This window comes from Canis lupus, chromosome 2, assembly GCF_048164855.1.
Source record: "Canis lupus baileyi chromosome 2, mCanLup2.hap1, whole genome shotgun sequence".
In the NCBI taxonomy this organism is placed as follows: Eukaryota; Metazoa; Chordata; class Mammalia; order Carnivora; family Canidae; genus Canis; species Canis lupus.
The window spans coordinates 33,685,788-33,700,332 of record NC_132839.1 but is presented as its reverse complement, the minus strand read 5'-3'; the positions used below and the strand labels follow the sequence as shown (position 1 = coordinate 33,700,332).

The following is a 14,545-nucleotide window of genomic DNA, read 5'->3' as shown; positions in this document are numbered from 1 at the left end:
CAACTGCCCTCCTGGACATTCATGCCAGGAGATAAATGAAACATTCACACAAAAACCTATACATGAATGTTCACAGAAGCTCTATCCATAGTAGTCCAAAACTGGAAGCAAACCAAATGTCACTGGATGAGTGGTTAAACAAACTATAGTACATCTATATACCACGGAATCCTACTCATCCTTGGGAAGGTACAATTAGTGAAACATGCAGAAATTTGGATGGCTCTACAGAGTGAAAGCACTGAGTGGAGAAAAAGAAAAGCAAATCCCAAAAGGTTATACACTGTATGATAGCATTCTTGAAATAACAAAGTTACAGAGATGGAAAACATATTAATTAGCAGTTGCTGTGGGTGAGGCAGGGGGTGCAGGCAGAAGGGACGTGGGTGTGGCTGTAAAAGGCTACATGAGGGGTCCATGCAGTGATGGAAATTCTTTCTCTTGACCGTGTCAATGTGTATATCCTTGTTGTGATACCATACCATAATTTTGCAAGATGTTACCATTGGAGGAAACTGGAACATGCAAACCTACAATTACCTCAAAATAAAAAATTTAACCTCTCTGTCTTCAGTTTTCCAGCCACTATGCAATTTTTCTCTTGTCCTTTATAGCAAAACTTCTTAAAATTACTGTATTCATGTCTCCTTTCTTGAATTCACTTCAACCAACCTTGTATCTCCCCAACCTGATAGGAAACAATCTAGTCAGGGTGATCTCTAATAATATCCACGCTCTGGCCCTTTCTCAGGTTCTCAGCGGCCTTCCCTGCACTGCCCTCTCTTTTAGTCTCAGGGCTCACCGAGGCTCTAGCTCTTCCTCATTCTCCTTTGGTGGCTCCTTCCACTCTTCCCAGCCTTCACCTTAGGCCCACCCTCCCTAGAAGAGCTCAATCTTGAATTTAGACATTGGCCACTCTCTGGAGAGGTCTATCTTTTGATCCAGCTAGCTCTGAGCTGAGTCTCCTGCCCACCGCCTCCTCCTGCCCCCTGGCTCAGCAGTGCCCGATGCTTCTGCTCTTGTTCAGCTCACCTTCTGGCCACCTTTTCAGGCTCACAAGGGCTATGCTCACCCCGAGGTCTCTCTCCCTTACCTTTCTTAATAATTTCTTCTCAACACATCCCAAATCCTCCTGCTTGCACTTGTTCATGAATTTTCACCAGGTGGCTGGAACACTCCAGTCTCACGGTCTATCCTCTGGGGACCCCAACTCCTCACACCACTACTCATCCTCTAGGAATGCCCCCCGGTATCCCAAGCCACAGTCCATCCTCTGAGGGGGACTCTCCCAACATCCTAGGCCATGGACCAACCTCTGGGAATGCCCCCAGCACTCTAACCTGAGGCTGCACTTCCCTTGGATCCACAGTCTCATCCTGGTCTCTTCCCACTGAGTCCCGTATGTCTGACCTGCAGACAGAAACCTAGGGCTCACCCCTAAGACTCCACAAAGAAGAGGCAGTGCCCCTCTGCCAGCCAGGCCTACACTATCACTGAGCCAGGACTTTCATTCTGAGTAAGATTCATACCAAAATGATCAAATTCTCACAGATTTTTAGAAAAGAAAAGAAAAAAACATATTATGGCTGACACATAAAACCCCACGGAATGCTCCTTTCTTTCTACCTGGTCCTGAGTATGTTCTCTGGCTCTGTTTCCTTCCCCAGAAGTCTTGTAGCAGCACTTCCCCATCCTTCCAGGTCCTCCAAGGGCCCTCCCGTATAGACTCATCCTGCAAGGGAGGACAGGCTTGACACCCTGCCCATATCATGCCTGAAGGCATAGCTGAAGCTCACCAACCCTGCTTTGGGTTGTGCGTTTGGCCCTGCTGCTTCCCCTGCAGATGCGCCCACAGCACAGATGTGGGCTCAATGGAAGGATGGTTCTTGGTACAAGAGTGCCCAAAGGTCAGGGCTCAGTGCACAGAGGCAGGAGACCTGCCCCTGCTGAGACAGAATGGAATTCTGGGCCCTTCTCAACGTGGTCCAGCAGCTGTTGTTAGGTGCTCTGACCTGAGGGGATGACTGGGACAATTGAGATATTACAAAGGGGATCCATAAGGTGTGTTCCCAGATGCTAAAGCCAGGCCTGGGCACCCCCACCCCTCCTGATGGCTCTTGACAGCAGAACTTGGCTGGGGTTTTGTGGGCATAATAGAGTTTGCTGGCATTTATGGAGCAGAGCTAAGGTTTGGTGCAAATGCGCTGGCGGAGGCTTGAGGGACAGGAAGCATGAGTACCACTGGGGTCCCAGGAACCTGTTCTCGGTGCCCCTCAGCCCAGCAAGCTGTACTTAAATAACTATCTTTTAGATCTACTCCATTGCCTCTTGTCCTGAGGATTTGGTGCCTTCCCCTGCACTGACATGCCAATTAGACAAATGGAATTACTGAATGAAGACCGACACGTTGGTTTTGCAGTAGTGCATAAATCAGCAGCAGCAATATACATCGTTTGGAATATAGTACCTTCATAAATTTTAAGAACATTTTTCTTCAAGTTCTTTAATCACTCGACATCAATAATGAAAAGAGAAAAAGAAAGATGTATATTGGCTGCTGTGAAAATCTTGTTATTAAACAGAAATTGCTCCAAGTTAATCCTTTCCTCTTGTGGACAGTCTAAGGTCCTAAAAAAACACTCCAGTCATTGAATATTCCTTTCCACGTGAAGCCCTGCTCAGGCCCAAAGCCTCACAGTCAGATCAGAGCTGTCCAGGGGGCTGTCTCCGCAGGGAGCGGCTGTGTCTGCAGGGGTGTGGCTCTGTCAGTGGTGTCTGAGTCCATTGCACTTTTTCTAGTTGATGAAGCCTGGGAAGGGATAGGCACGGGCCCTGGGCGAGGAGGCCAGCACAGGCCAGCCCCAGGGGTCACCAGTGAAAAGACAGATGTGTCTCTGCTGTGAGTAGTAGAGTGGGCTGTGCCTCCACCCCACACCAGGACAGCACAGTCTAACCCAATATCCTTTCAGATGGGATTTGCAACACATGAATTTGAGTAGAAGATTCTAGAATTTTCAACCCAACAGCATTGTTTGTAATCCCTTTTATGCTCTCGTGTTAAACAGTCTCTGACTGAGCCTGTGAGGAGAGGTGCCCTTCTTGTGCTGTGCCCAGGGAAGGTGACGAGTGGGCTATACTCAGGAGCATGCCCAAGGGGCCTCCAGGGGCGATGCTGTCCCTGCTGCAGGCGGGAACTGGGCCGCCCTGGGCCACCTCCTGCCCTTGGCAGGACCCCCGCTCTCACAGCAGGCCCAGCTACCAGCCTACACTCTGGGGAGAGGCCATCTCTTCTACCTGCATCTCAGGCTGTTCCCCTTATTCCCTTATTGCTGTGCTGTTGACTTTCATCCTCCATGCAAACCAATTTGAAACTATCCTTTGCCCCTCAGAAAACAGACCTGTGCTGGGGCTAGTCCTCACTGTCGTCTCTGTGCAGCGTGACTCCTGCTTCGCAGGGCACAGCAGGCTGGGGCACTCAACCCATAGCGGTGCGGCCAGAGCAGTGACCTCACCACTGAGTGGCCAGAGAGGCCACCACGTTGGGCTCCACTTCATGCGGGCCTGGGCCACTCCGGTAGCATTGGCGACTGGATGAAAGTAGCCTACTCTCCAAGGGTGCGGGGCAGAAATGGGGGTAGGAGGCATGGGAAAGCTGCCCACAGGAGCTAACCAGAGAGACCTGGTTTGTGGGGGTCTCTTCTTCTATTTACATAGGAAAGATGCTGCACAGTGGCTAGTCCCTCCTCTGCTGGTCATCTCCCCTGAGCCTTCAAGCCTCTATGTAATCCTTACCCTTTTCTGGCCTTTTGTGTCTCCACTGCACGTCTAACTCCTCCCCACCACACCCCACGGCCCCCCATGCCCCAAAGTTAAAAGGCCTTACTCCTCTCTCCTTTCCCAAGAGGCTTAGATCTCTCTGGTGGGCAGGCGATGCCCCCAGCTCCCCTCTGCAGCCCAGATCACTATGTGCAGCTTCCTCCTTGTCTCCCCTGATGTCTCAGAGGTGCTCGGCTGCCTCTGTGGAGGTCTCAGGCTACTTCTGGCCCTTTCTCAAGGCCTGTGACTAGTCCCACCATCCGTCTAGATGCACCCATCACAAACCCAGAGCCTGAGGGCTGTTCTCACCCTACAGACCCTTTACCATGAAGTGCCCCCTGACCCTGGTTCTGCAGCCACCTCTCAGTGGGCCAGACTCAGCTAGCTACCACCCAACCACAGTGATCTTTCCAAAATACACATCGCACTGTGATTTCCTCTAGCTTAAAACCTTTCCCAGGAGTCCCAGGTGTGGGCACTGCTGAACCTCCAGCCAGAGCTTTCCTTACCTCCACAATTCCTCAGACCTCAGCTAACTTCAAAGGCGTCCTGACCTTCTCAAAGGTCAGTACAGTATCAGTATTTGCTTTTCATCAGTATAGTAAAACTTATGGCCCTAAATCAGTTTCACTTTACATCTGATATGAACAACTGCACTCAAGTGTTTGTAAACTAAATTGCCATAACAAGCATTTTCTGTGTAGTCCTTTACAGTTTCTCTAAAACTTTCACCTCTCTTGTTTTTAATGAGATATAATCCTCATTAGCAATTATGAGAGCTGGTACCACCAGAAGCATTCGGATTCGCAGCCCCCACAGGTCCTGTCCCAGGGGACTTGGAGTCTCGGAAGCAAACTGTGTGCCACCCCTATATGCCAACCTCAGGGATGGCATGACCTAGGCTGCCCACAACTGAGAACAGCCTCCTGTTTGCTCTTCCTCGGAGTCACTGCATTTTGTGGCCTTGTCGCATCCTGAGGTCGGTGCTCGGAGGGCCACCCGGGGGCTTCTCGGGCAGCCAGGCGTCTGTGGTGCGATGCCAGGCCCCTGCAGCGCCCCTGGTCCAGGCCTGGTCTGCAGGCACGGAAACGTCCACCCTCAGCGAAGCTTGTGCTCAATGTCCATGTCCGTGGAAGGAGCTCGGACATTAAGTCCACCCTTCCAGTGTGCGCGGCCTGCGCGAAATGGGCCCTGCGGGTTGTGGTGTAACATACACCCCCACCCCCACCCCCACCCGCACCCCCCACCGCGGCGCATTCCACCGGGGACGCCTGACTCGCGCTCACGTGTGAGCCCAGCGCTGGGGCTCAGGCCGCCCGGGCAGACGTCCACGCTGCGCTCAGGGCGGCGCGGCCCGTCCGGGGTGAGGGGCCGGGGGTCGGGAGCCTGCCTGTCGGAGCCACCGCGTCGGACCCGGAGGAGCTCACACTGCAGCCGCCCACCTTCCCACCGACGCGCTCGCCTCCCGTCGAGGCACACCGCACACCAGCTGCTCCCCGGAGCACACGGCTCGGCGCCTCACCTCTCCCCACCGGCCTGCACCCTCGATCCTCCTCCAGAACCGCAGCCGCACGGTCCACACCGACCGCTCCGCAACGCGACCGCTGAGCGGAAAGCGGGGTTGCGAGAAGCTCCGCGCGCGGGCAGCGGGCAGCGGGGAGCGGGCAGCGGGCGGGGCGGCCTGGAGCGCGGCGGGCCCGCTCGGCCACGCCCCCGCTCGGCCACGCCCCCGCTCGGCCACGCCCCCAGCTCGGCCACGCCCCTGACGGCACCTCGGGCCACCCGCGGGGTCGATAAGGGCCTGCGGAGGGGAGGGGCTCCCTCCCTGGGAGCTGCTGCCAGAGCAAGGCCCTCACGGAAAGGCCAGACGCTGTGCCCATTGCCTGGCCTGGTCACAGGTGGTTCCCTGGGAGCAGGAATTGGAAAATGTAAACTGACTGAATATTTTCTTTTTTTTTAATTTTATTTATTCATGACACAGAGACACAAAGAGAGGCAGAGCCACAGGCAGAGGGAGAAGCAGGCTCCCTGCGGGGAGCCCAAAGCAGGACTTGATCCCAGGACCCGGGACCACGACCTGGGCCAAAGGCAGCTGCCCAACCGCTGAACCACCCTCATTCCCTGAGTGAACATTTTGCCTTTTTTCTCTTCTGCATTTTAAGAGTTTTCAGATATTGCTGATAAACCCAAGCAGCATTTTCTCATGGCCTGTTCCCTCTCCAGCCCAGGGCTGCGGCCAGTGTTACGTTTCTGGACATGTAACACTGGAAAGCTCTCCTCCTCTCAGACAGCACACACAAAGAGACATAAACAGAGACACACACATGCACGGACACACAGACACACAGGCACATAAACTAAACAGACACACACACATAGATAACATAAACTACAACCGACACGCACAAGCTAAGACAGGCACACACAGACACACACACAGAACAGAATATGCAAACACAGACACACACATGCCACATGCATACACTATGGACACATTAACCACACACAGAAACAGGGACACACACAGAAATACAAACAGCACATAGAGAGACACATAAATACACACATACCAACACACATGCGCAGACATACAGAAGCACGAACACATAAGCTACACACAGACACAGACACACAGGCCTGCATTGGGCCAGGCAGCCCAAGTGGGCCTTAGCCCCACAATCACTGCCTAAGGATTGGCAAGAATTCAGAGGCTCCTAGGTCCTCCACCACGTAGCAGACAAACCCAAGAAGTTCTGGGAAATATCTCTATAAATCTTTCTGGGAGAATTGTTTCTTTGTGGAGTCTGGCTATGCTAGATATTTGGGAGGCATAGACTTTATAACAAGCCCGTTGCAAAGGACAGGGTGTGGTCAGGTTACCCAGGAGCGGGTACAAAGGTCTAAAGGACCTCTGGACCTCCTGGAGCAACGTGGACACTGCTGCACTGCAGGCCTGGGGTTAGCCACGACCACTAGAAAGCCCACGTTGTCTGAGATAAGTTTCAGTACAGCATTTGAGACACCACACATTGGATTACTATGCATGTCATGTGTGGACACAACTCACGTGTGCTGTGCCTGGGGACTCCATCCATGTGGGGCAGGGTACTGTGGAGCCTGTGACCACGGCAGAAATGCTGATGCATCCATGCTCATCCTTGAGCCTGAGCATACTTCTCTAACACCTCAAGAAACACCAATACAGGATAGAAAGTGTCACAGGTGGCCCAGATAATGAAGGTACAGGGACCTTAAATGGTTGGAAGTTCCTGGGTTGCTGTCATCCTTACAGAATAGCATCCACACCTGGGGAGCCTTGGTGTGCAGGTCAACAGGTACAAAGGAGGATCATGAAGCACATAGAGGGCAACTATGGCCAAACATATAGCACCTAATGCCTGTGTTACTAATATTTACCTGTTGATTCAGCCTGGCCAGCAGGGCTGACTGCATGCTTCCTTCTTCCTTCTTCATCACAAGCTCCATGTTCTTTATGTAGCTGTTAAATGCTTGTGATGGGATCAACTACCCCTGCTCCAGGAATAGGTTCATGTAGCCTAAGTTATGGAAGAAATCCCACCTGCCAGGGATTGGCATCTACATGTCCCAGCCCACACAGAGCAGGGTTCCACGCCGGACCAAGTTTCAAGCTCTACATCTCTAGTCACTGCCAACCCAACATCTTGGTTGTTGAAGTCAGGTCCAATTAGGGATTTAGGCAGTTAGGAATGAGTATTGGATGCAGATAATGATACTGAAAACCTACAACATAATTCATGGTGCTGGTGCTGTACCATGGAAAGGTTCTGAATTCCTTCAGTCAGAAGTGACTGGGGCAGTCTCAGAAATGATGTGGTGATTCCTGAGCTGGGCAGGAAGATTTCACCAAAATCTAACTATAAAGTCACACTTTTCTTGGATGACCTAGGAAATTCCTGAGGAAAACTCCAGAATAGGGGCTTTCTAAATGTTCTTAGCAAAAAGCAGCATCAGTTATAAAATACTAAAGGTGGCTATTTTCAAGTATATAGTACTTGAATATATAAATTGATATATCTGTAATAAAATCCCTTTGCTTACATTATATAAGTAGTGGTAGGTTTTATATAGATGTGTGGATATGCATATTTTATGTTTGTGGATGATCCAGTGAAGTGCCCCTGGCTTCTATCAACAGACAGATGTGATTCAAAGCCATCTCCATCAGTCCTCCACCCCAACTTCACAAGGAAATCTGTCTGCAGCTACCCTTTGAAAATCCCACCTTCTCTCAGGGGTCCTTGTGATCTCCCACTCTGCAGGCCTCTTTGGCCACCAGCCTTTGCCTGCTCTGACTGCATACACTATATATTCTGTTCACCCACTGCTGCCCACAGATGGTTCAACTCAGCCCAGCCTCTGCACTGGCCCCTAGGAGATGCAGGAGAGGGGACACTGGGCAGACAACTAAGGCATCTTTCTTCTGTCTCTTAGCGCAGCTGAGTGACCTGAGAGAGAAAAATCAAATGCAGACTCACGTAGGTTCCCTTTATCTACTGCTAAGTAACAAACCACCCCAAGTTTAGTGGCAAAAATACCAACCATTTTATCATGCTCCCAGATACTGTGAGTCTGGAACTCCAGCACCATGGAAAGAGTTAAGTTGGAAGAAGCAACTTGAGACTGGGGAGTGGAAGCATCAGGTGTCCTGCCCTGCCACGTGGCTTCTTCCCTAATTCTTGGACTTCCTTGCAGTATGGTAGCTGAGGCCCAAGGGACAGGAATTGGAAGCCACCATTTCCTTCAGCCCTATACCCAGGCCTGGCAGATGTCACTTCCATCACACTCCATTGGTTAAGTAGTCACAGAGGCCAGGTTCAAAGGGTCTTGATGGGAAACACACATCTTGGTGTGGGAAAAAGAACTTGATGGTTCTTGATGAGAAAAATGCCAAAGAACATTAGAGCCATGTTCAAAATTGCCACAGAGGGAACAATGAAGGCATGATGCAAACCATAGGAGGATTTCTGGCCTTCAAGTCTGCACTTTAAAGGCAGTTTCAAATGTCATCAGCTGCGGAACAATAGGAACTCTCATCGCTGGTGAGAATGCAAAATGGTACAGCTGCTTTGGAAGGCAATTTGGCAGTTTCTCACAAAACTAAACACACTCTCATCATATAATCCAGCAATTGCATTCCTTGCTATTTACCCAAGTGAGTTCAAAACTTATGTATACAAAAACCTGCACACAGATATTTATAGCAGCTTTATTCATAATTGCCAAAACTTGGAAGGAACCAGGATATCCCCCAGTGTATGAATGCATAAACAAACTGTAGTATAGTCAGTCAATGGACTATACAGACAATGGAATACTATTCAGCACTAAAAAATGTGAACTATCAAGTCATGAAAAGACATGAAGGAACCTTAAATTCATTGCTAAGTGAAAGAAACCAATCTAAAAAGATTCCAACATGGCATTCTGGAAAAGGCAAAACTGCGGAGACAAAAAAAAAAAGATCAAGAGTTTTGGGGAGAGAGGAAAAGTACACAGAGCACTGTGTTTTTAAAATAGTAAAGGTTTTTAAAATAGTAAAACTATTCTGTGTGAGACTATGATGATAAATACATCAATTGCAACAAATTTTCCACTCTGGTGGGGGCTATGCCTGTGTGGGAACAAGAGGTATAAGGGAAATCTCTGGACCTTCTGCTTAATTTTGCTACAAATATAAAATTGCTCTAATAAATGTCTATTTTTTTAATGTAATGAGCTAGAGAAAATTCACTATGTAGATTCCATTGTATATGGGGGAAAAAAATCTTTGAAAAGTGATTGGGGTGGGGCCCACCAGCCAGGGTTCCCTGGGGCACACCTCCTCACACCTACTCACCCATGAGGACCGTGTCCCTGAGGCTCCCCACCAGCAGTAGGTTGAGCCCACTCCAGCCCTGGTAAGGCAAGGGGGGCAATGCCCAGGGTCCTGTACCTGTGCCAGCTCCTGTAGTACCAGTATGTCAACTACAAGTTTTCCTGTGCTCTGCAGGGAGACTGGGGCGTTACTGCTTTGAGAAATCATGCTCCTTCCAAGGGCCTCTTTCCATCCAAGCCAACTGGGTACTGAGGCCTCCTTAGGGGATGCACATGCACAGCAGAGTGCAAAGCTGGGATCGGGTCACAGCAATGCCCACAAGACCAAGCACAGGAGGCCTGATGGCAGAATTTACAGTATGTGGTATATACTGCGCACAGCAGAGCTCACCTATCCACGGACCAAAAGACCCTGCCATGTGGCAGAGCTGGTGGAACCAGTTCTCAAACCTCCTATGCTTCCATGTTCCTGTACTCAGGCAGACATCTCTGGGACCCACCCCATGCAGCCTGCAGCCAGGGAGTGATGACAGCACTGGGACATCCTCTTATGCCTTCTTAGAGTAGTGCCAGGCTGCCTAGCCAGGGGATGGTGAGCCACAGTCATGGACTCCCTTTCAGATCTGCAAAGGGGCAGAGAACTTCCCTGTGGGTGGCCCTGTGGTTAGAAGGGCCTAAGGCTATTATGGTGGGAGTTTGTAATCCCTCCTGGCCTATTCCTGAGGTCCCGAGTGCCTGCATGAGCCCCAGGCAGCCTGTCTGGCACCCTGAAGCTCTGGCAGGGCAGAGCCTTGCCTCCCAGGATGGACACACTCACAGATGGAGCTGTGTGTCCCCAGCCTCTCCATGCCCAGGGTTCATAGCCCTCTTACTGAGCCTATCAGGATTTCTAAGAGACATGTCCCAGCAAAGAACCTTGTTATGAAGTATTTGCGTATAAAAAAAGGAGTGATTAATCAGCCTTATTGGTGCTGTACTGAGATTAAGAGCTAAGAAGGGTCAGAAGACCCCAGTCCACAGAGCAGACTGAAGCCCCAGGGGTCTCCTATTCCATGTTCCCTACCTGCCCAGGCCTGTAGATCCAATGTGCAGGAGGTCCCGACCCCAGCGCTTGGCCCTACATGCAAACAGCTAGCATGTGAAAGCCCACTTGCCCATATCTCAGACTTCTCTCTTCTCCTCCACTGTCCCCAGATGAAAGTATCTTGGCTAGTTTTGCAAGTCAAGACGGTTTACACATACATGGACTCAGGAAGCTCTCTCCAACATACCTTGATGGCTGGGCAGTATTGCATGCTGATAAAAATGAGTAACTCACCTTAGTGCTTATTGTTGAACACCTGTCAGCCAGGTACTGCCTCCACATTCTCTAGTACTCAAACAGCCACTGGGGTGAGTGCTGCCATTTGTAGAAGGTGAAATGTGTCTTCCAGAAGTGGACCTGTCAGACTCAGTCCAGTGTCCCGCAACAACACAGAGCTAGCAGTCACTCCTGAGGTCATGGGACAAGTGATGGAGCAGGGGCTACCCCACCACACAACCTCTACAGTCAGCACAGTCCCAGGGCTGAGACATGCTCAAGGAAGCCAATCCCAGCTCCTAAGTTTTTACTTGGAATCTGAACAATGGAGTATACCAACTTCCACAACCTGAGCCAAAACCAAGAATCAGACGCCTAACCAAATGCACCACCCAGGTGCCCCATCAAATCCGTGACTTATTAACAAGAATACTATTTTAAAAAATTATTTTCCAAAACTAAAAAAATTTAGTGAGAAGAATGGCACTAACATGTTTATTAACCTTATTATCTGGTTTATGATAGCTGGAGTCCCATTTCTGCAGGATATGAAATAAATTTGGCCTCATGTAGATATAGAATTGGAAAAGGGAGGACCTCATGAGACACCACAAAAGGGAAACCAACGGGTCCTCAAACAACACTTTGAGAACTGGTCTTCTAGAAGCAAAAATCATTTGTCAGCCCACTTGGTTTGGGGTTAGCCCACAGAATGTGGCCTCATCTGTTCTCTAGCCCTAGGTAGTCAGAAAGGCTTGTAAAGCCGAGCCCTGCCTAACCCATTGTCTTGAGCCATTCAGCCAAGACTAGCCAGGCCAGATGCATGAGAGAAATAAATGCTGCATCCTGTATGCCACCAAACTTTGGGGAAGTTTGTTATGCAGCAAAAGCTGACAACAGAAAGGTTGGCAATTAAAAAAAAAAAAAAAACACCTCGCAGATTATAGAGATTTTGAGCTGAGTTAAAAATAAAAGACTAATCTAGGTATTCACCAATTTGATCATGGATAAATTCCCAGAAACTTCCTCACTTTGGTCATCTAATGCAAAACATTGTGTCTCTGAATAAAGAAACAGTTTCCCAACATAAAATACCTCCTTTTGCCTCAAACTAGTTTACCTTAAGTTCTAGTGCACCAGACCTGTTGGCTAAATTTCCTACCCTATTCTCAGTTCTTTCCTTTGCTGAGAACCTACCATACACACAAAACTAGAACAAGCAGCTCTCAAATCCTACCTCATGGGCAACAAGACCAGAAACATCCCCCTGACCTCAGGCCAGTGGGGCAGGAACCAGGACAGGCAGAGGGGGGAGGACAGAGGAACAGACCCTGAAGGCTCCGGGTCCCAGCTCCCCATGCCAGCCACTCCCCTTAACCTTCCCATTCTTTTAATGCCCATTCCTCCTTCATCACCACAGTGAGTTTGGTTTTTGCAATAAAAAAGTCTGCACTAGGGGATCCCTGGGTGGCTCGGCGGTTTAGCGCCTGCCTTTGGCCCAGCACACGACCCTGGAGTCCCGGGATCGAGTCCCGCGTCAGGCTCCCTGCATGGAGCCTGCTTCTCTCTCTGCCTGTGTCTCTGCCCCCCCCCACCCCGTCTATCATGAATAAATAAATAAAATCTTTTAAAAAAAAAAAAAGTCTGCACTAGCTTGGAACGTCTTTAACTAATGCCTTATCGAGGACTAATTTTTGGCTGTAGCACATCCACCAGTGCTAATCTAACCAGGTAAGAAAATTCAGCTTACAATTTTATGACAGATGTTTTATTCATAGGGATTTAAATTTTAGGGATATACAGAACATAAACATTATATATAGTACACTTTCTATGATAGATACTGCTCACAGAAAGGCCTCAATTCAAGTTACATACCATATATGTTAAAATGTGCACCTGGGGAGAAGAGGGAGACCAATGGCCTTTTTGTTTCAGTTTTGGTTTTGGTTAAAATAACCTATGGATGCATTCAAGTAATACTGATCATTTAATGTTCAAAAAAACTTTTAATAAACAAATTCAGGGTAATATTAATCGAAATATTTATAATACGATTTAATCATTACACAGTATTTCCAATGTACAATCAACACAATGCACAACACTTGGAAAGAAGAAAAAAGAAAAAAGACACAATCTATTGCACCCACAAGTAAAAAGGCTTTTTATTCACTTTGGGAATGCTGCAATCCAGTATTTATATAAACATTTACATATTGTAGTAAACACAGAAGTCCTACATGTAATGCAGCATTTTATGGGTGAGAAGACCCTTTTAAGTCTCAAAAATAAATGTTAGTGTCCACATAGTGCCCCACATGAAGGCTGATTTTCCAATCATTATTCCATTCATGGTTCAATCATGAGTGATCAGTCTCCCTGCCCACCCCCATGCATTTTAGAGACCTAATATTTCTCATCAAACATACTACCTCCTGCAGTCTAAACTGCAGTACTCTGCCTCCTTGCTTAGTCTCCTGGTGTCTTGAAGAATGGCATTTCTCCATCTCAGTGTCCTGTTAAATAATCCTGCGTAGAGTCTGAAGCAAATGAATCCACATCCTCATTCTCTGAGTCATCACTGCTATCATCAGCAGCTGGTTCTCCCGTAAGGGCTATGCGAGCATAATCATCTGTGTCTATCGATTTGCAAAAGTGGATGGCATATTTCAGTTTCTCTTCCAGTACCTGCTTACAGGAGTACCTAGGCAACTTCAGCAAAAAGAAGCAGGTGTAGGACTCAGGAAGGAAGTGATCAGGAGGGTTGTATTTATCCAATACCTATTAATGAAAAAAATGTTAAATAATCAGAGACTATGTATAAGAACAGGTAAAGCTGTGATCTATTTTATTAGGTTCATTAGATTCTTGATTCTCACAAAAATCATATTTGACTAAGAATAACAAAGTATCAGAAAACAAATACTCTAGCCAATTTTATAAATTAAAAGGAGCAACTCAGTAATTCCTAGGACTTATAGTCAAAAGTAGCAATTGGTTACAGTGGCAATTACTTTTGACAAATCAGTGCTGTGAACAGGGCCTGGCACAAGGCAGGCAGAGGATGCAGGCTCAGCACACACTCACATGGGGAATTCTTGAACCCACTAGCCCCTTTTCAACTACTACAGGTAAGACACTATGAAGCCAACAAGAATTGTGGACGAAACCCAGGAATTACCTACTTTTGGAGAGAAAACCTACATGTTGCTCTCAAAGATCTCTCTGACAAACGACCACTATTGCAACCCCAGTCAGAGATTGAAGTCAGGCTGTGCTCAGGAAGGAGCCCATTCCTAAATATGTTCAAGCATGCAGGGAGAATGGACTCTCCACCCAATCTGCCCCTCCAAGGAAGTCCTCCATCACCACAGTATTGCTACCTGGAAAGTCACACGTGATGCCTCAGGATAGAGGAGGGAGAGGGAGGTTGAGACACTTCACCCCATGACTCAGCAGATAAACCAAGCCTGTTTTTGACCATTGGACCAGAGTTAGAACTCAAAGCAAAACTCTTGTTCTCAATCTGATGGGTGCTCTTATTTTTCTCAGTAAGCAATATTACGTAAT

The 14,545-nt window shown here is 48.5% G+C and overlaps 2 protein-coding genes across 11 annotated transcripts in view; both read right to left on the bottom strand.

The window, feature by feature from the left end:
- OCA2 (OCA2 melanosomal transmembrane protein) overlaps nucleotides 1–5,474 on the bottom strand; it is a 440,201-nt gene extending 434,727 nt beyond the window's left edge. The window contains exon 1 of the mRNA XM_072795366.1: nucleotides 5,339–5,474. The gene's annotated coding sequence lies outside the window, so the exon portion shown is untranslated. The remainder of the gene's footprint in view (nucleotides 1–5,338) is intronic.
- Nucleotides 5,475–12,724: 7,250 nt separating this feature from the next.
- HERC2 (HECT and RLD domain containing E3 ubiquitin protein ligase 2) overlaps nucleotides 12,725–14,545 on the bottom strand; it is a 243,305-nt gene continuing 241,484 nt past the window's right edge. For all 10 annotated transcript variants that reach the window (XM_072795339.1, XM_072795287.1, XM_072795295.1 and 7 more), the window contains one exon: nucleotides 12,725–13,756. In XM_072795339.1, the coding sequence (XP_072651440.1) occupies nucleotides 13,484–13,756 (273 nt within the window). In that variant the 3' untranslated portion in view covers nucleotides 12,725–13,483. The remainder of the gene's footprint in view (nucleotides 13,757–14,545) is intronic.